Source organism: Myiozetetes cayanensis, unplaced genomic scaffold (genome assembly GCF_022539395.1).
Source record: "Myiozetetes cayanensis isolate MyiCay16 unplaced genomic scaffold, myiCay2020 scf4, whole genome shotgun sequence".
In the NCBI taxonomy this organism is placed as follows: domain Eukaryota; kingdom Metazoa; phylum Chordata; class Aves; order Passeriformes; family Tyrannidae; genus Myiozetetes; species Myiozetetes cayanensis.
This window is the reverse complement of record NW_026087631.1, coordinates 28,739,341-28,760,811: the sequence shown is the minus strand read 5'-3', so window position 1 is coordinate 28,760,811 and position 21,471 is coordinate 28,739,341. Positions and strand designations below refer to the sequence as shown.

At 39.9% G+C, this 21,471-nt stretch overlaps 1 protein-coding gene across 2 annotated transcripts in view; it reads right to left on the bottom strand.

Moving 5' to 3' along the window:
- The window catches only part of CAMK4 (calcium/calmodulin dependent protein kinase IV), a 199,043-nt gene that overhangs the window by 12,778 nt on the left and 164,794 nt on the right, over window positions 1–21,471 (bottom strand). For both annotated transcript variants that reach the window (XM_050328440.1, XM_050328441.1), the window contains exons 6-9: window positions 10,358–10,448; window positions 9,212–9,286; window positions 4,808–4,883; window positions 324–450 (exon numbers count right to left, since the gene is read on the bottom strand). In XM_050328440.1, coding sequence (XP_050184397.1) covers window positions 324–450; window positions 4,808–4,883; window positions 9,212–9,286; window positions 10,358–10,448 — 369 coding nt within the window. The remainder of the gene's footprint in view (window positions 1–323; window positions 451–4,807; window positions 4,884–9,211; window positions 9,287–10,357; window positions 10,449–21,471) is intronic.

Here is a 21,471-nt window from a genome sequence, read left to right as displayed (position 1 = left end):
ACTTTCCCCTGAAGGTGGTTACCCAGAAAAGAGGAATGATGAAACACTTCAGAGCTAGAAAAAAGGTGGGCATACATGAACACTGTGACAGCTGCCAACAATCTGTGCTTATTCAGAGAAGGACCTAAACATCCATGGGCCTGAGTGCAAAATTACAGTGCTGGACTAACATGGATATTTGACTGCACCCTAATATCTCAAAGACAAGAAGAAAAGTAAGAGGCTGTATGAACAATTATTAACCAATTATTCTTCCCCCACCCCAAAAATTGACTCAGTGGAAGTGATACTAAATAGTCTGGTCTGATTTTTGCTTTACTTACTAAATCCTTGGCATTCAGAGACACATCATCCCACCAGGGGGACACAAAGTCATATTCACAGTTCAGGATTCTCTTAAACATGTATTGATCTCCCCTTTCATCATAAAATGGTTCAAAGCCACAAAGTCTGCAAGGATAAAAAAGAAATAAATTTATCAAAGATTAATTAGTCTTTGGGTTGTTAGGAACAGTTCATGGTATTATTTTTCCCTGCATTGTATTTTGTAGAGACCCCTTTGGAAAACCAGACCTGGCTGTACTCAAGAACTCCTAACAGAAGAAAGAGCAGAGAAAAATGTGGTCATAAGTATTCATTAACACTGTGAAAGTCTGGCCAAATTCTAAATTTTCCATTTTCACATGTCTTTGATTGGAACTATTAGTACAGGGACTTATTGTAAGAGTAGCCATGCACCAGTTGATATCTGTATACCTTCTACATGCTAAGAAATATTTTCTAGCAGCCCTTTGCTCTGCTGGTCTCTGGCTGAAGTCCCTCAAACTACCTAGTTATTCCTCAGTCTGAAACTGTTGTTCATCACTGCTGTCTCTGTGAGGCTTCTCCAGCTGTGTGTGTTTTTGAAGTGGGTGCCAACGGGCACATGACTAAGTTACAAATTAGTGTAATGATATTTCCTATTTTAATCTTAAGTTTCTTTGCTAGAACTTTCTGACCTTACTTTTTTAGATTGTTTACAAGCACAGAGTTAACATGATCACAGAGCACTTATCAGAATTCCTGTAACTCTTGACAGAGAAATGGGAATTATCTGAAGAACCCCATTTTATCTCTGAAGTTAGAAGGTTTTATATGTCCAGTTAGGACTGATTTTGATTATGTTCACCTCTATACATTTTTTAATCCTATCATCCACAAAATGGTAAAACCTCTGTCAGGTTTTATTAATCACCCCACATCTATACTTAGATAACCTACATACAAACAAGAAATTTTGTGATCTCACTAACGACTGCATTTATTAATATATTGAGTAATACAGATCCCAGCACAGATCCACATTGCTGGCCTCAGGAAAAGCAAACTCATAGAAGTGGTTTCCACTTATACAATGTTTTCTTTTATTGCTTCATTTCACTTTAATCACGCTTGCACACATAATCAGATATTTTTAAGTGAATTTCCTATTCAACCAGTATGTGATCTGAGCAAAGCAGAAAATATATCTGCTACTCTGTCTCCAGAAAATGCAACAAGCAACGACAAGCAATGAGATGATGACAGGAAAATAACAGCAGATAAAATGATCAAGACAGTAACAAGTCTAGAAAATACAACTTTATATTATAACTTTATAATGTTTTTATATTTCTAAACCCAATCAATGTGTTTACTGTCTTGAAAAAGGAGACTGATGCTCAAGGAAGAATCAAGGAAGAAGTGTGGCTTTGGGAGTGGTGCATAGCTGTGGGTGGAACAGTTGCATCACATTCCTCTGCTGAAGAGGAGAAACACTCCATTGTAAGCACATTCTGGGTACATTATTAATTTCCAGGTCTGGCAGAGATGGATTAAAACACCAGGATCCAGCCTCCAAATACTGTGTGCTTCAGTAGGCGGGACCTGGCCACAGTACTCCAGCTGTTCCCTTCTTCTTTGCCTCCTGTCCCACCACCATCAATGGACTTCCATCCCCACAGAACACCTTTGCTGAAAAGGGTTGTTGGGTCAGCCTAAACTGGATTTTGGATACCAGGTGACACACAGTAAGACTACATTTAAGACTTGATCTGACTGCATGGAAAATCTCCTAAATCTTATCTACTTTCACTGTAACTTACTATCACCTTTTGTCTTTTTAGCAATTTCTATAGCTATGATTCTATTTAAAATAAAAATCTATTTCAGTAGACAGATTTTTTTTTTTTGCTATATACCAAATTAGACGAATAAAACTAGAGATGTGATTTCAAATTAGATTAATTAAAGCAGGGTAAGACTCAATGTGGCTGCTCTTGATTTAATTTTAGTTTGAAGTATCATTTTATTATGATGACATTTTAAATCAATTACATACAAATAGAGAAAAAACAATGTAAACAGCTACAAAAAAACAATTAAAAAATTTACCAGATGGTGTTTTATCTCCTTTTAAGTTAGTGAAAAAACACCTTTAACTAAAGCCATGCAATTTTGACTATAGGCAAATCTTCTGTATTTGTTGACCTCTATCTGCACCTCAAACATACTGAAGGATTTCTAACCTGCTCTAAGAATACACAAGGACTGTTCTTCTTGACTTTTAAAACTGTAACATGTGGCTTCCCTGGAATTATGACAGCTCTCATCAATAGATCTTAATATAATCTACCTCAGGAAAAAAATATGTGTCAAAGTTTTTCTTAATCAAATACTAAGTCCACCTTGATTAATGAGAAGATTAATGAGAAGTTTTATGCAGATCTTTTGTAACATGGTTGTCACTCTTACATCCATTCCACTTTGGAGACACATACAGCAAGGTATTTTTTTGACTGTACTGAAGTGCATTCCTTCTACTAAACTATAAGACTGAGACACACAACACTGTCCTTTAGGCTGCAGGATTAACGAATTAGTTATTATACATGTACCAGACCGTACTGATCCACAGAGCTTTACATACAATAGAAGAGCTTTAAATGTGGAATACTGTTAAAGCTAAAAGGAAAATATAGCCAAGTGGATTTTTGCCTGGCTTGTTCCTGCAGATCACATTGAATTTCAAGTTGGGAGAAGGAAGGGTCATAAGGAGGAAAAAGTGGAAGAGTATCCATTCTCGTAGTGTTCCACTCAGAGCAGCAACTCACACGCTTGTTTTTACACCAGTGCAGAGGTTTAATGTGTTTTGGGAGCATCTCCTGAGCAGCTGGAAGGTTTTCAAAGGTTGCATATAGCAAATACCCGTCCATATATGCAAACAGCAATTTGATTTCTGTTCTTGCTTGGAACTTGAAACCAAGTTCTGCTTAAGAAAGGAGCTCAGTTTCAAGTACAACAACTTCCTTAATGCTGAATAACTAGAAGAGACCATAGTTTAATTTAAGTGGCTTTAAGTGGCTTTTAAGGGTCAACAAAACTAATTTCTCCAATCTTAGGGACAGACTTGCTGACAACATTCACATCTCTCTGCTATCTGTGGAAACCACAGAAATGACAAGAAGTGAGCACCTTGCAGGCAATTTCTGCTACGTGATCTTCTACACAAGGTCTGGATCTTAAACCAGACCCTGAGACAAAGGATCACATTTAAAATGGAGAAGATAAAAAAATGACAAATGGAAATTTTGTAGCCTATTATTTACAAATACACAAAGCTTATATACAGAAGAAAAGATGTTTTCTGATATTTCCACCAGAGTGTTTACATATCCTTACATGAACTTTTAGTATAAATCCTAGAGAATGCAATTATTTCTTTGCAAAAGACAGAAAGGAAACAATTCTATTATTACACACTGTACTTCCTGGACACAGTTAATGAATCCTAATAAGGGAAACATAATGACCCAGATGTATAAAATCCTCCATATCTTTAATGCACATATGTAAAATCTAATTTTCTTCTCCTAAAAGGCATCCTGCAAGTACTGTATATAGCAACACAAGCCATCTTAGCATTGTCATTGTCAAGGGACTAATTAAGTTATTTATTCTCCCATAAAGGAAAGCATCAATATATTGTATACAATTTTCCCTCCTCAATGATCTTCCTTTGAAAGTTTCAATAATACAATAAAGTAATTCCAGTGCTCACCAATTGTATCATGACTAGCCATACTAAGATGTAGATGCAAATGCCTACCTTTAGACATAACTGTTTGAAAATTTTGGTCTATAGTTGCAACTTCAACTGTTTAAAGTCTGTATGGCCAGCATTGCTCATAACCCTTTTTCAACAGGGTCTTTTGTTATCTTGTAAGAAAAGCAACACTTCGACATTAACCCATCAGACTGATCTGCAGACAGAGAGTCCAGGGCTGTTCCCTGCCTCCTGGCTGAGATGCTGTGGGACAACAACACTGATGCTGCAATTGAAGCTTTGACAGTGTCTGTGGCTGACACAGATGGGGCAGCTGCATTTGAGAACATTCACAGGCACTGTGAAACTACTGCAAGCGCCCTAACTTTTTCTTGTCCTATCTGTAGTCAAGAAGCAACTTAGCGTCTCTAACAGTTTTTGTGAATAAGAAGCCCCGATGACTTCTGACACTTGCATGCCTGTATTTTTGCTTTCAGCAGCTTCACCGCTACTCATTTACTTTAAGAGCATGGTTCTGTGCAGATCTTCCTGTTGTTAAGGAAGTAGTACTATATCTATCAAATATATAACCTGAGTGTTTTTTCCATGCTCCTCTAGGATTTAATTTACTTCAGTAAGATTAGGAATATCGTAATTAAAGTACTTGTCTTTTTCAATGGCACAGCTCATAATGTCATAAAATCTTGAGGGTGTTAACAAATTAACTGCTCTATAGCAACTTACAGGATGTAGGTGATAATTCCCAGGGACCACATGTCCACCTCAGGGCCATAGGCACATCCCCGCAGTATCTCTGGTGCTGCAGATGACAAAACACTTGTCAGTAAGGTGAAAGCTGAATGAAGACGTTAACAGTCACAAAGTCAATTAAAGTCCATGAACACTAATGTCACTTAAAAAGAGACATGGGCTCCTTTAAGCCCTCAATTAGGCAAATGATTCCCTTCACTAAATATAAAACAGAAGAAGTTATGTCCAAGCAGAGCCAGAATAACATGTAAAGTGGACTTTGGTTTCAAACTGTATTTTAGATTTGTGAAAAGAACCACTGAAAGCTACAGCAACATTGGAGCTACAGTGTGAGTAAGAAGGTGGTACTTTTGCTTCAGTGCTTTACTTAGTGCTTTTATAAATACATCAACAACAAAAAGAGGGCCAATGAAAATCTCTCCTTTGGGATGAAGAGGAAAACACTGTAACCAAGGATGAGAGAAAGACTAAGATACTTCATACCCTCTTTGCTTCAGACTTAATAGAAAGACTATTGTCCTCAAGGCAACCAGCCCTCTGAGCTGGCTGACAGGGCTGGGGAGCAGAACAGATGCAGGAGGAGATAGTTAGATGCTCACAAGTCAATGGATTCATCCAAGGGTACTAAAAGTGCTGTCAGAGGAACTCACCAAGCCACTCTCCATCATTTATCATCAGCTCTGGATAACTGTGGAGGTTCCCAGATGACTGGAGGCTAGCCAGTGGATTTCCGCCTACTAGAAGGGCTGGAAGGAGGATCCAAGGAACTACAGGCCTGTCAGCCTGATTTTGATGCTGGGAAAGGTCATGGAAGAGATTGTCTTGAGAGTGATCACACCAGGGGACCAAAACAGAACAATCAGGGGATCAGGCCCAGCCAGCATGGGTTTAGGAAAGGCAGGTCCTGCTTGACCAACCTGATATTCTCTTATAACCAGTGACCTGGCAGGTGGATTAGGAGAAACAGTGTCTCTTCTGTAAATCTGAACTTCAGTAAAGTCTTCAAGACTGACTGTCACAGCAATCTTCTGGAGAAATTGGCTGTTCATGGCTTGGATGGGTGCACTGCTTGCTGGGTATCGTGGGTTTACGTAGCTGGGTGTCGGTAGTGGGGGGGCTACAAGGGTGGCTTCTGTTGAAAGCTGCTAGAAGCTTCCTCTGCTCATATGGAGTCAATGACAGCTGGCTCCAGGATGGACTTCCTGCTGCTGGCCAAGGACAAGCCAACTAGCAAGCAGGTAATGCCTCTATGATAACACATTTAAGAACAGAGGAGTGTTGTGCAGAAGCAATTCCAGCCCAGAAGGAATGGAGTGAGAACATGGCATAACAACACAGACAAAAAGGTCAGTGCAGCAGGAGGGGGAGGAGACCCTCTCGCTCCCCTGCCTCCCCTGCGAGCAGCAGAAGGACTCAGAGCTGAGGCCCCTGCAGCCTGTAGAAGACCATTAGGGTGTAGAAACCCCTACAGCCCATGGAGGCCCAAGGTGGAGTGGGGTCCTTGTGGAGACCTGTGGCCTGTGAAGAGGGAAACCCATGCTGGGGCAGGTTTTTCCCAGGTAGGCTTCGTGGCCCTGTGGGGGACCCACATTGGAACAACTCATTTGTGAAGGACTGCACCCCATGGAGGAGTGACCCACGGGACAGTAGTTTGGGAAAAACTGCTGTCCGAGGGATGGACTCACTTTTGAGAGGTCCACCAAGGACTGTCTCCCATCAGAAGACAATCCACAGAAGCAGAGGAAGGATTCAGATCTGTGGGCCCCTTGTAGCCTCCTAGTGAAAACCATGGTGAAGCAAGTTGTCCCCTTGCAGCCCATCAGTGCAGACCCGATTGCACCCCATGGGAAACAACTGACTACAACCCTCCTTCCCCATCTCCCTGTATTGCTGGGGGCAAGGAGGGAAAGCATGGAAGAAATAAGGGATGCGGGGGGGGAAGGTGTTTTTAAGACTGTTTTATTTCTCACTCTTTAGCTCTTACCCTACTTAAGAATTCTTAGCTGTTTTTTTTTTTCTCTCTCTGTCCAGTTGCAGAGGGAGGGTGATAGAGCGGCTTTTAGTGGGTGCTCGAAATTTGACGACGCACCAAAAACTGGCTGTGGTATGTGGAGTGGCTGGTCAGTAGTGCCCCAAGGCTCAATTTTGGGGCCAGTCCTGTTTTATATCTTGATATATCGTGTTTTATGTCATGATCTGGACAAGGGAGTTGAGTGCACATCCACTTAGTTTGCAGAAAGCACCAAGTTGGGTGAGGATTAGGAAAGGTCTACAGAGGGATCGGGACAGGCTGAATTCATAGCACAAGGCCAATTTTATGAGCTTCAAAAAGATCAAGTGCCAGGTCCTGTCTTTGGGTCTCAACAACCCCCAGCAGCACTGCAGGCTGAGGGAAGAGTGGCTGGAAAGCTGCCTGGTGGACAAGGACCTACATGTGCTGGTCAACAGCTGCTGAATGCGAGCCAGCAGTGCCCAGGTGGGCAAGAAGGCCAGTGGCATTCTGGCTTGCATCAGCAATAGTGTGGGCAGCAGGACCAGGGAAGTGACCGTACTGGGCACTGGTGAGACCACATCTTGAATCCTGTTCTGTGCCCCTCACTACAAGAAAGCCATTGAGGTGCTGGAGCAAGTCCAGAGAAGGACAACAGAGCTGGTGAAGCATCTGGAGCACAAGTTTGATGAGGAATGGTTGAGGGAGGTGGGGGTATTCATTTTGCAGAAGAGGAAGCTCATGGGACACTTTATCACTCTCTCAACTACCTGAGAAGAGGTTGTAAAAAAGTGGAAGTTGGTCTCTTCTCCCAGGGAACAAGAGCTAGAACAAGACGAAATGGCCTCAAAGTGGTGCCAGGGGAGGTTCAGGGTAATGATTAGGAAGAATTTTCTCATTGGGTGGTTAAGCATTGAAGTGGGCTGACTAAGGAGATAGTGGAGTCACCATCCCTGGAAGGCTTCATGAAATGACTGGAGATGGCACTTAGTGCTATGGTTTAGTGGACATAGTGGCACTCAGTCAGAGGCTAGGCTTGAAGGTCTTGGAAGTGTTTTCCAACCTTAATAATTCAATGATTCCATTTACTTGGCACTTTACTTAGGCTTTATTTTTGATATTCTGTTTTAATTGGAAGGAAAGACCATTTCAGGCAATTTCTTTTGCTGCATTGAGGAGCAGACAGAAAGGCCAGGCAGTTTTGGGGAAGTCCAGCTCTGCAATGGTGAAGAGGAGTGAATGTCTGCCCAAGAAGCCTGACAGAAATACCTTGAAACCCTGGTCCCACCAGATCTATGATGCACGTGGGATAGCTGTCATGTTTCTTCAGCACAGTGGATTTGTTGTACCTATGTGCACCAGTGCTGCAGCACGTATGCAATTTCTTCCCCTTCCTGCATTACTCTTGCACAGCCACGAAGAGTATGGCTTTTAATATTTTTTTTCTATTTCCAGAATTTTGCTCTTGGTGAATGGATTTGTCTGACACATTGCTGTGAGTTTAGATGTTTCCTGTAACAGACTGATCATGAATCACTGCTCTGCACTGGCTTAATTTTATGTGCTACTGCCAGAAATCACTTACGCTCCTCTTGTTAAGTTCACTGAAAGCACGGTGTTGCAGTAAACCAAGTTTTTCATGATCATCTTTTTGCTTTCGGTCCTCTGCATCAATCTGCACATTCCAGGGACTGTAGACTGACAGGTTTTGATGCCAGAGTATCCAGACTCCAGTATGTGTTTTTGTTGCAATGTCCTTTCTGGAAAAGCTGCTGATAGCTGGGTGAGCAGGATGTGGGAGTTGGCAGCCTGGGACTGTCAATTATTCATAGTTTAATTTGGCGTTTCACCAGTATTCCTCCTGGCTTTCCTCCAGTTCTGGAAAGTAATGCTTGAATATGTTCTGGGCACCAGGAATTCTGCACGAGTGGATTGTAAACCATGACTAGAGGCACAAAGCTCCTTTCTTCTCTTCTCCACAGAGATATTCAGCCTCAACCGTCCCCACCAAGTCATCCTGACTCTGAGGGCTCTTCTGTGAGAATAAGCCTTACATCCTATTTTTATCATATACTAAGACAGGCATAAAAAGGGCTAAATACTAACTATTGGTGTAAGGCATTTGTAATATAACTCTCTCAAGAGAAGAAAATCAGAAGTACAGTATTATGAAACTAAGTGGACTGGAATTAGATGCTGCTCTAAAGCGTGACTGGCACCCATGTGTGCTTGGCAGAGAATGACATACAAGGTAAATGAATGCATCACCTGAATTGCATAATCAGCTATGCTATGAGGTAACAGAGTGATCTTATGGTCTTCTCCAGTGTCCTCTTTCCTTTGCCTCTACTGTTATAAAAACAAATGTAAATAATGAAACAACATACCACAGTACCCCGGAGTTCCACAAACTGTCTTCATGGTCACCTGATCTTCCACAATCTTAGAAAGTCCAAAGTCAGCTGTTAAGATAATTAGGAATACTAATGTTCTTACTTCCTTGTAAAATAAGGTGGGATGTTTTTTCCATTGTATATGCAATTAAATGAACATTTATGCATTAAGTGAACAGTACTGTCATTTACAGAGATAAACACTGATTTAAAGAATATGCTCAGATGGCAATCCAGAAGCTAAATTTGCTGTACAATGAGCATTCCTGTCTTTTCTGTGACAGAAACATAGCTTGTATTTTATTCTGAAGACTGCCCAAAGCCAGTACGGTGGGACACCTAAGGGCATACAAGCAGAGATCCAGAAATGCATTTTAGGTATATATTCAGTTTCCACTCTGTGAGAAATCCAATAAAATTATCAGAACAATTGTGAGTTAAAAAATTATGCATCTGTGATGTCTTGGATAAGGGTCAGAGTATGCAGACCCTGCAGGACAAAATCCCAGCAGTATTTTGATAGAAGCCTGGGAGCATGAAAATTGTGACAGAAGAAGTATTGAGCATCCTTTCTGCAGCGTTTCCCCCCTGAATTACTACTCAAACAGCATGACACCACATGTTGTACTTGTGTGACTCATTCATATAGATTTAAGTCTTCACAACTCTTAATTTTCACTGAGAATAAACTGATTTTATTTAAATTCCAGTAGGGATGATGACAATCATCTCTGGCTTAAAAAACTAAAAATAAAATTATTTATGCTTTGTTAAACTGAATATGAAAGGAAATGTTTTGACTTAAATATCAGCATAAAAATAGGTCACTTGTCTCTAAATGGCTATTGTTTATGCATTATTATTTGTCTAACAAGAAATAGTGTTTACTTTTATAAATACTACTTTATTCACTGGCATTTTCTACATGATTTTGCCTATAAATTCTGTAAGCAGCTAGTTTTTTATTGGTGTAAAAACCACCATGCACAGTTGTGCTGCTGAAGAAGTAACATGCTGTTCATTTGAGTACAAACATTAGTTTGAAATAAAGAGATTGTGAGATGCATGTACTCCAAACATCAGCTAGCACATATTACTGACACAAAAGAATTAGAGAAGTGTATATTTAATGCTGCTTACCAATTTTTAGTGGTGCATCTGGAGCTGGTGTTGCATAGAGTAGATTTTCTGGCTTCAAGTCCCGATGCACAATCCCATTTGCATGCAGGTACTGAAAAAAAAGAGAAAGACAAAACATTTAAGTGAGAATAAGATGTTATGGTCAAGCACAGGTTGACATCTTTCTAATAATCTTTAGCAGCAGATTTGATATATGTGTGACACAGGGTTACTTAACTAATTTTCAGATGCTTTTTTTCTGTAAACTTGCTCAGTGTAGGATCCATGGATGCATACTGTAATCTAAATAGGAAACTAAAATTTGGGAAGATGAAGATAGCATCATGTCCATTAAGGAACAAAATCATCTCAGAATGTATTGTTGAATTTTAAATGTAACCAGCTTCTAGGAAGCAATCTAATAGTTGTTAAGATAACAAAGTCTAGCTCAGAGAAAAGTAGTTTCTTCACATTATAACTTTCTGGGAAATAAGAAAATGGTCACACAACTATTAAACTATTAAACAAACATATTTGAGTAGAAAGTATGCACTATACATTTTGGGACAACTACAAAATACTTGGGGTCCCTTGGCACAGACTTCTCAAGAGTTTTAAAACCACCCAATCGCAGAGTCTCAAAAATCCATCTGTCTGGACAAAGCACATGCAGTACACATGAATTCACTCACAGCTGAATTCTTTTCTTGCACTAATGTAAGGGAAAATTTCTAGAACATATGGCTGATACTCACACTGCTATGAACAGAAATAAAACAACATATAATACACTGACAGAGAAAAAAAGGATAAACTAGTGAAAAAAATTCTGTATTTCTTGTTGATAAAACATTCATACAAACCTCTGAAGTCTTAGAGGAGAGATGCTTAAGGGAAGGGTCACATTATCTTATTTGAAAGTCTCATGGTCTACATTTTAGTAGTATTTCTATACTATAAAAGGAAAAAAAATCCGTGTGCATAGTTATGCAGCAAATGACAAGTGGTTAAATATTCACTTAGACAACACAGCTATAGGGTGCACTTGAGTTAGCACCTAAGATGAACTCTTCACTGTCTATCTCATTGGAATTTTAGTTTGTATGAATTTTCAGTGATTAAATTACAGTAAAGAAGTATACATTGCTCTGTCCTTGTTTTAGTGAGAGTGTGGGCTTTTTATGTGTGTGTTTCTCATAATGTAATAAAAGTTTTTTTGTTGACTTTCTGTCAAATCCTGAAGTCACAGTATTTGTCATGGTATGACTTCTGGAGATCAGCCAAAGCCTCTCAGCTACCTTCTTCACAGTGCTTGTTCCAGCTATGTTTTCTACAGTGACATAACCAATCAGTTATCCAAGGTAAAACCAGGTAACAATATGGAAACTGATTGCTTGCACACTGCTACATCATTTCATGCAGACACGTCTGCATGACTGCACACAATCATGTCCTCCCTGGATAAAAAATATATCCACATTTGCCAGTGAAGACAGAACTTTAAAGACACTTCCACAACACAGCAGTAATGTATTTGACATGAAGAGGTAACAGTGGCACAAAGGGAGTGCAGCAAAAGCCATCAATCTGCAATGGAAAGAAAAAAGAAGTCTGAAATGATCTGTGTTCATATGCTGCAAGTCAGTTTAGCTGCCTCTGTAGGAGTGAGAAAGATCAGACATTCCACAATCAGGTGGTGGAAAGCAGATACTTCCCATTCATTCCTATAAAAAAATCTTTGACCAAATATGTGCAGAGAATTTTTCCAGTCAAGTCTGAAGTCTTTTAGCAGGTCCTTTTTCACAGATGCCCATGATCTTAAAAACATTTTATGGTGTGAGGTTGAAAACATCAAAATTTTCATGTCTTCCCAGAAAATCAGTTTTGTGGGAGGTAAATTTGGGAAAAGGTTTGTGAGAAGCTGTTCAGCTTTTATCATAGAATCATAGAATTAAGTGGGTTGGAAGAGACCTCCGAGATCATCAAGTACAACCCTTGATCCAACCCCACTGGGATTACTAGATCATGGCACTCAATGCCACATCCAATCTCATCTTAATAACCTCCAGGGATGGTGAATCCACCACCTCTCTGGGCAGACCATTCCAATGCCAATTCCAATTAGAACTTCTTTCTAATATCCAACCTAAACCTCCCCAACAGAGCTTAAGCCTGTGCCCTCCCTTGTCCTATTGCTAATTGCCTGGGAGAAGAGACCAACCCCCACCTGGCTACAAGCTACTATCAGGGAGTTGTAGAGAGTGATGAGGTCTCCCCTGAGCCTCCTCTTCTCCAGCCTAAACAACCCCAGCTCCCTCAGCCTCTCCTCATAGCACTTGTGCTCAGGTCCCTTCCCCAACCTGGTTGCTCTTCTCTGGACCTGCTCCAGCACCTCAATGTCCTTCCTGAACTGAGGGGCCCAGAGCTGAACACAATACTCAAGGTGCGGCCTCACCAACGCAGAGTACAGGGGAAGGATCACTTCCCTGCTCCTGCTGGCCACACTGTTCCTGATGCAGGCCAGGATGCCATTGGCCTTCTTGGCCACCTGGGCACACTGCTGGCTCATGTTCAGCCTCCTGTCAATTGGCACCCCTAGATCTCTTTCCACCTGACTGCTCTCCAGCCACTCTGTGCCCAGCCTGTAGCGCTGCAGGGGTTGTTGTGGCCAAAGTGCAGGACCCTGCACTTGGCCTTGTTGAACATCCTCCCTTTTAAGTCGTAAAGTGAGACTGGCTCACAGGGCTCCTTCTCAGACACGGCAAGAACCATAAATGATAACATCTGCTAACCACACTTGAAACTCATGACTTTAACTGATTTGTTTTGAACTTGGAGTATGAGCTGGTTTTTTATTACAGACTCATAATACCGCAGGTAGAAAAATTTCCCTTCTCTGTGCAGCTCACCATTGGCACAGAACTCTCAGGATGAGGGTGCCAACAAATGAGAATTGCCTCAGTAACCTAGCCCATGCCTTTCAGAGACTGCTACTGCAATAATCTGAGCTCTCTCTCTCTCATTTACCCTCTTCACGACACCTGCAGCTACAGCACACCTCTTCACCACACCTCCCCTTATCTCTCCAGCATCCTAGTCCAGAATTCCTTCTGACATGCGTTCCAGTTGTGGCCTGGCAAATCTTATAAATAATGCATTCATAAATCTTTATGATTTTTATGATCTTTTATAATCTTTAATTCATTACCATTTCTTTGTAACGCAATACCACTCCTCTTTGCTTTTTGATCCAGTGTGACCTTCAAGCAAGTGTGTTCCCACTTTCTCTGCATTCCACACAGATCCTGGCATAGTTCTTACAAACCCTAAAATCAGTCCCCACTGCTCTGTCCTCTCTCTCCCCCCACACTGTTTCTCCTTCTTGAATTCATATTTGGGCACAAAGATGCCGGTGGTGCTTGGACAAGGCGTGGGGGGCTGCCTCAAGCTACCAGCCCATAAGTTTAACAAACCTAGTGTTGGCATCTTGTATCCTCCATACCATGTCAAATTTTGTTGTGATTGGCTATTTGGATCAACAGTTCTGTTGTGAATTAACATGCTCAAGGGCAAAATGAAAACAAAACAAAACAAAACCAAAACCCAACCCAAAAATAACCCAGCATTTTTATTGATGCAGATATCCCATTCTTCAACCACACAAAAGTACCAGCTAGAACTGTGGATTTCCAGCCCTCTGAGTGGAGACACAGCTGGCTGGCCTTCTGGAAAAGGTATATCTGCCTCCAGACAGCCTTGTACTAAAGGTTTCCAGCAGATGCAGTGACCTCCTGTCCTTCAGCCTGAGCCACCTGTCATTCACTGAAAGTGTTCCCTGCTCCACAACCCTCTTTGAAAGGGACCTTGTGAGACTGTGTCCATTTTCAGCAATTCTTACTTGGTAGATACTCTGAGACTTTGCAAATTTTCACGAGTCCCTGTACGCTCCCCATGTAGCTCCTGGTATTGAAGACCACTTGGTAATTACATTATCTTGTATAGTCTACTTGTTAAAATGAAGGCAGCCTTCATGTTGGCCTTTGGAATAAAGGCAGCAACTCGTGAATAAACAGTTGCCATGACTAATTATGACTGCAGCAAAAAGACTTTTTTATCTTTTTTTTTTTTCCTAAGCTTTTTTCTAATTGCTGTGAGTTTCTTTTGTTCTTTGTTTTGTTCCTTAATAATTCAGGTACCTATCTAACTTGAAAGATTTTATGACAACAGGACAAATGGAGACTGCTTACTTAAAACTCTGGCCTTTTCCCTTAATTTTATTTATGGCACCCATTACACAGAACTGTAGAAAAGTAGGGCTGAAATGACTCTGTATCACCTACTCCTCTGTATGCTCCTTGGAAGCATCAATTATATCTACAGCAGTCGTTTGTTGAATTTATGCTTACAGATGTCTGCTACTAGAGAATCCACAATTTCCCCTGGCAATTTATTACAAGGCTAGGCTTTCTTGACTGCTACAAAGTACTTCCTTGTGACTTACTAGGATCGTGACAGGAGGAGATGAAGCCCATTACTTTATTTCCCGTATGCCTCAGAGGCAGAAAACAGATTATCCACCTTTTTTCTTTTGAGTACTTATTACCATGTACACAATCAGTCTTCTATTGAAGACTGGAGGACCTTAGTTTGCTCAATCTTTTCTAGACCTGTGGTCATTCTTGTTGCTCTCCTCCAGGCAAGTGTCAGCTTGTGTTGAAAATGCAAAATTCATTTGAGTTGTGCCCTGATAAATTTTATGTATAATGCATTCATAAATCTATTTGGCAATTTTTTACAACACATACCACTCCTGTTTGCCTCTTGGTCCAGTGTAACCTTCAAGTCCTTTCTCTTTTGTTCCCTCTGTCCTTAACAGCACAAAAAGGATATTGAATTTTACCAAAGTTATTTTATTTCTAATCTTATTCTGCAGCTTTTCACAATTTTATGGTGTCTAAAATTTTTTATAAGTGTACCTTCTATTCCATTATCTGAGGTTGTCAACAAGAGACTAAGAAAGCAGACCAGAGAAGACATTTCCTGAACTTCCCTTCGAATCATAAGACAAAATGATAAACATTCTCTCAGTACAGAAAACCAGTCTCCATTCAGCTTAAAATCTCATAATCTTGATCACATTTCCCTAACTTATTGTGAGACTGTCAGATGGGACAAGTACCAAAAGCTTTTCTCATGTCAAGTAGATATGATACCTTCTGTTCCTCCCTTACTAACAATGTCTCTTACCCTGCTTGAGAAAAAATCAGACTAATTTGGCATGATTTGATCCAAACAAAAACCTGCCTTGCTGGTGACCTCCATACATTCCCAGGTGCTTCATATTCTTTTGCTTCATTATTTACTTCAGGTTTTTCCAGGCAGTTAAGTTAATTCCTCTCTTCTTCCTCCTGAAGTGATTATTACATGTATCTGTTTCTCTGACCAGCCTCCATCAGAAGTGAGTGTTATCTGTTAAATTATTTTAACATTAAAAATTTGCTCTTTAAAGATTGTGCTATGAAAGTCACCAGGTGCAAACAATTCAAAAAATATCTAAATTATTTCAATACCCTCTGACTCAGTTCTTTCTAATTTTAGGCTCCCATTCTACAGCTCAGTCACTGCTATTCATTGTGCTAGGTTTCTAGCCGAACTTATACTGAAAACTAGCAGGAAAAAAAAAAAAAAGAAGAAGACAAAAACACTCCTGCCTTCTCTCAGACATCTTTCAATAGGTCTCTTTCACCTGCATTTCTTCTTATGAGGATGGTTGAGTTTGCTATCCTTCTTATCTCATGCTAGATGCATTCTTATTTTCTGCCTTGACTTTCCTGATTTCAGCTTTCAAACTCCTGCTGCTACTCCAACTCAGAAATGAACAACCTGACCTGTTCTCTGCTTTTTGGATAATTCATGCCTGTGTTTAATTCCAGTATGGCGTGTTCCTGAGCAGTGAACCTTCATTCCAGGACTGAGAAGAAACTAACTGACCCCTGACCACATTCTATTCTTCCAGAGTCTTGCACTCTCTCTGATAGGCACAGGGCCACTCCTGGCAGTGTTAAAGTTCCCTTCTGGCAGCAAGTAAAGGAAAAATCCTAAAATACCTTTCTTTCCATTTGTGAGAGTAATTGTAAGATGCACAGCCTTTGGGTTTCATGATGTCTCCTCATTAACCAGGGGGTTTTGATGTCAACTGGATCCCTGCCTGACATGTGTAAGCTCAACTCCCTTGTCAAGTTGCATTAGACAAAGACATGGCTAAGGGAGCCCCACCTGAACCTCTTGCTACCACCTGGCTCACAGCTGCCCTCCTGGGTAGCACACACTACCTTTCCAGCTACTGCTGAACATCCACTGCTGTGGAAATGCTCTGGATCAAGGACCTAGTGCCCCTGTTGCTCCTCAGACACAACTGTTTTCTGGGTTCATTAGTTTAGAGCTGGTGTTCTGGTGTGGCTGGTACGGTTGTTTCATTACAGGAATTTCTGTCCACAATGCCAATAATATGACAGCCATGTTCATGAATACCAGATTCAATTATGTTTTCAAAAAGAAAACTTCTACCAATTCTGCTGCTGTTGCTGGTTGAATTTATTACACAATCAGGACCGTAGGGTTCGGAAGGGAGAACCAAGGCCAGTACTGCACATCTTCTGCTATAAATGCAGTCATTACATGTGTAAGAAACTGAAAAGAGGATGATTTTTGCTCCCTTTTCAGGAATGTCTAGACTTATAATTAAGCTCTCTCTGTAGCCCTTACAAAAGCCTGTACAAAAGAGTGTCATTGCATAATGAAAGCTACTGCACAGTAATTTGGTTTGATTACAGCTATATATGGTTTGAATAAGATGTGGTTAATTGATAAAGATTTGGAAGCAGTTAAGAGGAAGTTGAAACAAACTTTTAATAATCTAGCAGGATACTGGAAAAAAACCCCAAACCCAAACTTTCCTATTTTCTGCTCCTAGAAAGGTGAGTGAACTCCACTTACACAAGTAGAATGCAAAGCCAGTCTCCATACTGTTTGTGTCTAAAAATCATCATTCTTACAGAGTACAGAGAAACATTCAAAATGCATCAGCAAAAATGTACCTGGAGTCATACATTCCACATCAATGTAGGCTTTGGAAAAGAAGACATGTGTGGCTTCAGGGGATCAAGGAATCCATAAAGTTTCATAGTTAGTGAGCACCCTATCCTATTACAGATCCTATATCATGTGTATCAGCTGATGTGTATTTCACACATCCAATAATTGCACAAAAGTTACAGAGCAAATGACGCAGTTTCTCTGCACATTTTTAAAACTGTTTTGGCACATGAGCTGTATAGATGCCTAAATGACAAGTGAAAGAGGAATGTTTTGAAATGGTGCTGTCCCCACTAAAATCCATGTAAAATTTCACCATTGCAACTTTTTTAGACTTTATTTAAGATATGTACAATAAAATATGTATATAAAATACATACAGCCACAGTAATATGGCTGCCATGAGCAGCCTGTTTCTGTGCTTCCCTTTATCTCTCAGGCAGCACACAACTTGGAATGTAGAACAGAATCTAAAATCCTTTATGCTTCAGTTTTTGGAGTTGGATATCTTTATTTGTGCTGATAATGGAAAAGTGCACTTATCTGTGTTGGTTGCTTACAGGATAAAAACATAATTTGGGGTTAAATTTGTCTTCACATGATAGGAAACAAGAATTGAAATAATTTTGAAAATGCAGGGATTGTTTTAAGAAGTGCTGCAGAAGTATATCTGATAATTCTTGCCTAAGGAACTTTAAAAAAAAGACACCAAATAAAAGATGTCATCAGTGGTAATGTCAGAACCCAGCTTGATAGCCATCAACAAGGTTTCAGTAATGAAAGCGTGAAATCAAGTTGTATACACAGCAGCATCTTCCCTTTGCCACCATTCCTTTCCTGCAGTCACACCGGCTTTGGGACCATTTTATCACTGCAGAAGACAAAAGTAGCATTGATTTATTTTCCTGATGTATTTCAGTTTTGGATTTCTGTAACTGGATAACAACAAAATGGAGTCTTAGAAAGGCTCCATACAGTGAAAGCTTCTCCAAACATCTGTCAGAAAGCCAGTTCTTTGCACTTGTTTTGCTTTTACTGGTTGCTCTGGGAAATGGGACTACGCCATTATGTTTGCTCTGTCATAAACTGACTTCCAAACATTTTCATAAATTGACAATTAGCTTAGCTAAATTCATTTAACAGAATACTGTTTTACTGGAACAAAGAATATTTGCCTTTGTGCTTTTTGTAAGTATGCATTAACACAACTGATTTATGATTTCAGATAATAAATCTGTATACTATAAAAAAGAATGAAGAAGTGTATCAGCACAGATGAATAAATCCAAATCTGGTTATTTTCTTTGCTGATCTACTATATTCAAAGTTATGAGACAGGTCAGAAGAGAAGTTCTACATTAAGTAATTAGGTTATATAAAGTTTTAACTACATTCTCCCCAATTAATTTTATTTTACAGTTGGAAGCATGTTTATCTTTTGGATGTTCTAGCTTTTAAAAGAGTGAAACAGCATTAAGGATGACGACACTGTAACAGGTGTGATGACAGCAAATCATGTACAGTAATGTCTGTACAATCTGACATATGTAGGAGACGATAACACACACACTTTCCCACACAAATCCCAAACAAGCAGGCTTTGTGCAGAGCTAACTGACTGCAGTGGCATGAAATTTTCCTCTAAAACTGTAAGTAGGCCACAGCATCAGAGCAGCTAGAAGAGCTTAGCTACAGTGTCCTCTTCTTAAATCCACCCAGAAGAGCCGCCCACTTGCAGAGTATCTGAATTCAGTGAAGAATTAGCATACCTTAACTATGTTCCTCATGCAACCATTCTACCTGATTTTTTTTTTTTTCTGCCTGTCAGGGATGCAGATGACAAAGATGATGCATTTCTTCCTGCAATTACCCAGATCCCTCATGCAGGGATACCTTCTCTCTGCAGCCTCCCGATCTACAGGGCACCTGTCCTCTCTCCAGTTCCATAACGAAAATGTGAAGGATATATAATCTTTCAAGCCCCTCCCTAAAACAAGAGCCAAAACCTAGCAGTTCTGCCCTTGGCACCCATTTCTTCTGTAGCTTTGTACAACTCACAGAACCTCTCTGTGCAATTTACTTCACTTAGCACAGCTCTTACAACTCTCCGAAGTGTCCTTTGTGATAATAAATAAAACCTGAGAGGTTTTATTGTTTGTACAGAGATCAGAAGACAAAAAGCAGTACATGGACATTAAATTGCTACCACTTTGTTCTACTCGCTCCCTGTCCTCAGCATTTTTTTACTTTATTGACCAAGCCATGTTATAAGCAAATAGAAAAAATTGATAATAAGCAAAAATCTTTAATTACCTTCAAAATATGGAAAATATTTATATAATATTGGAGGTGCAATTATTATCAGACCAACCTGAAAAAAAATTTCTCAAAAGCTTCATAAATACACGTGCCTTTGTAAATTAATGCTACTGCAGCAAATTTAAAAGGAAGCAGGGAGGAATTTTCTGAAATCAGGTTTCTTCCTTTTAGTCAATGGAATAAATCTATAGGAAGTCTTTTATCAATTTGCCATCCCTATATAGAATACAAATGTCATCACTATAATTCTAGCAAATTAAAAAAAAAAAAATAAAAGGAGATTCTCTATTTTGAGCAGATTACTAAAAAGCAAGCAATGTTTTTGCAAGCCAGAAATGTTCTTTGGTTTTGCCATTAAGAAATTAAAAAGATACAAATGAAACCCAATCTAGACTACATCTAAAGTTGTTGCCAATGATACCCGGTGCTAGCTCAGGCCCCAACAAGCTTCACCATCAGAGAGTGATTTAGCTAATGGAAAACTATTTCTGGCAGCATCAGGTTTCACCAACCACAGAGATTCACCAGCCATAGCTCTAGGATACCTGTGATAGGGTCATAATAGAATGCCCTAATTAGCCACCCGTGCACATCTGATCATTCTGCACCTACATATTTTAGTTTTCTTGAAAAAGAAATTAGATCAGCACTGATTGAAACAACACCCTATTAGTCATGCAAAAGATTGTTCCCGCAAGGCAACTTGAAGCTAGCCCCTTCTCTGAAGGCCGGCACAATTTAATGGTATGATATTGGCATTGGTGACCTGTTTTGGTAGGGTCAGATTTAAAATTGTTTCAAAGGTGAGATTTCAGTGTAACAAAGCAATGGAGGAGGATGACATCTCTCTTGTCCATCTATGAAGTTCTCACTCAAAATTATGTATATAAAAAAAGTCTATCACTTTTAATGCATCACTGTATATAATCCTTGAATTCTTCTTTATGCATAAATAACAGAGATGTTGTTCTGGGTTAATTATACTGCTTTCCTTGAATTGTGAAGTTTGACCTACATGTAATAACATCCCTTGCTAAGCTTAATACTGACCACACATTTAAGAAAGAACTGCTTAAACCATATTCTTTTTTTTTTTTTTAATATTCTTTTACTTTTGTTAGAGACTTTTTAGGGAATGTAGTTATAGACAGCATAGGCCTCAATGTCTAAATGCACAGAAATGTCTCCATTTATTCATTTGCCAGAGGTGAGCCCTCACCCCATTCAGTACAAAGGCCCACTTAAGTCTTCCAGGTGCCATTAAACCATAGGGGTGGTGTGGCAACCTTGGACTCATTTCAACCTCATGGAACTGTGACACATTCACTCACCTATTCTGAAATGAGATAGGAAAAGCAATATATCATTTCTGTCAGCAACACCATCCCTCAGACCTTGATCAAGGTGCACCTTGCAGGCTAGATCTGCCAGCTACACCCAACTGTCTTGCTTTTGCAACACAAAATTTACACTCACAACCCCAAAAGAAGTCTGTTGTGCTCCATCATGGCTGCTCAGTGCCCTTTTCAGCTGAAAAACCCAAACAATTTCATGGGCAGCTACTTAGGACCCCCAAAACATCAAATTCATAAGATCCACTTCCATTATAGGTTTCCAAGCCTGAATTTTTCTCCAGGTGATAACATTAAGAACATTCACTTTTGTTGTACTTGACAAGGTGCTAGCAAAATTTGTGAAGAAATCATATATTTTGAAAAATA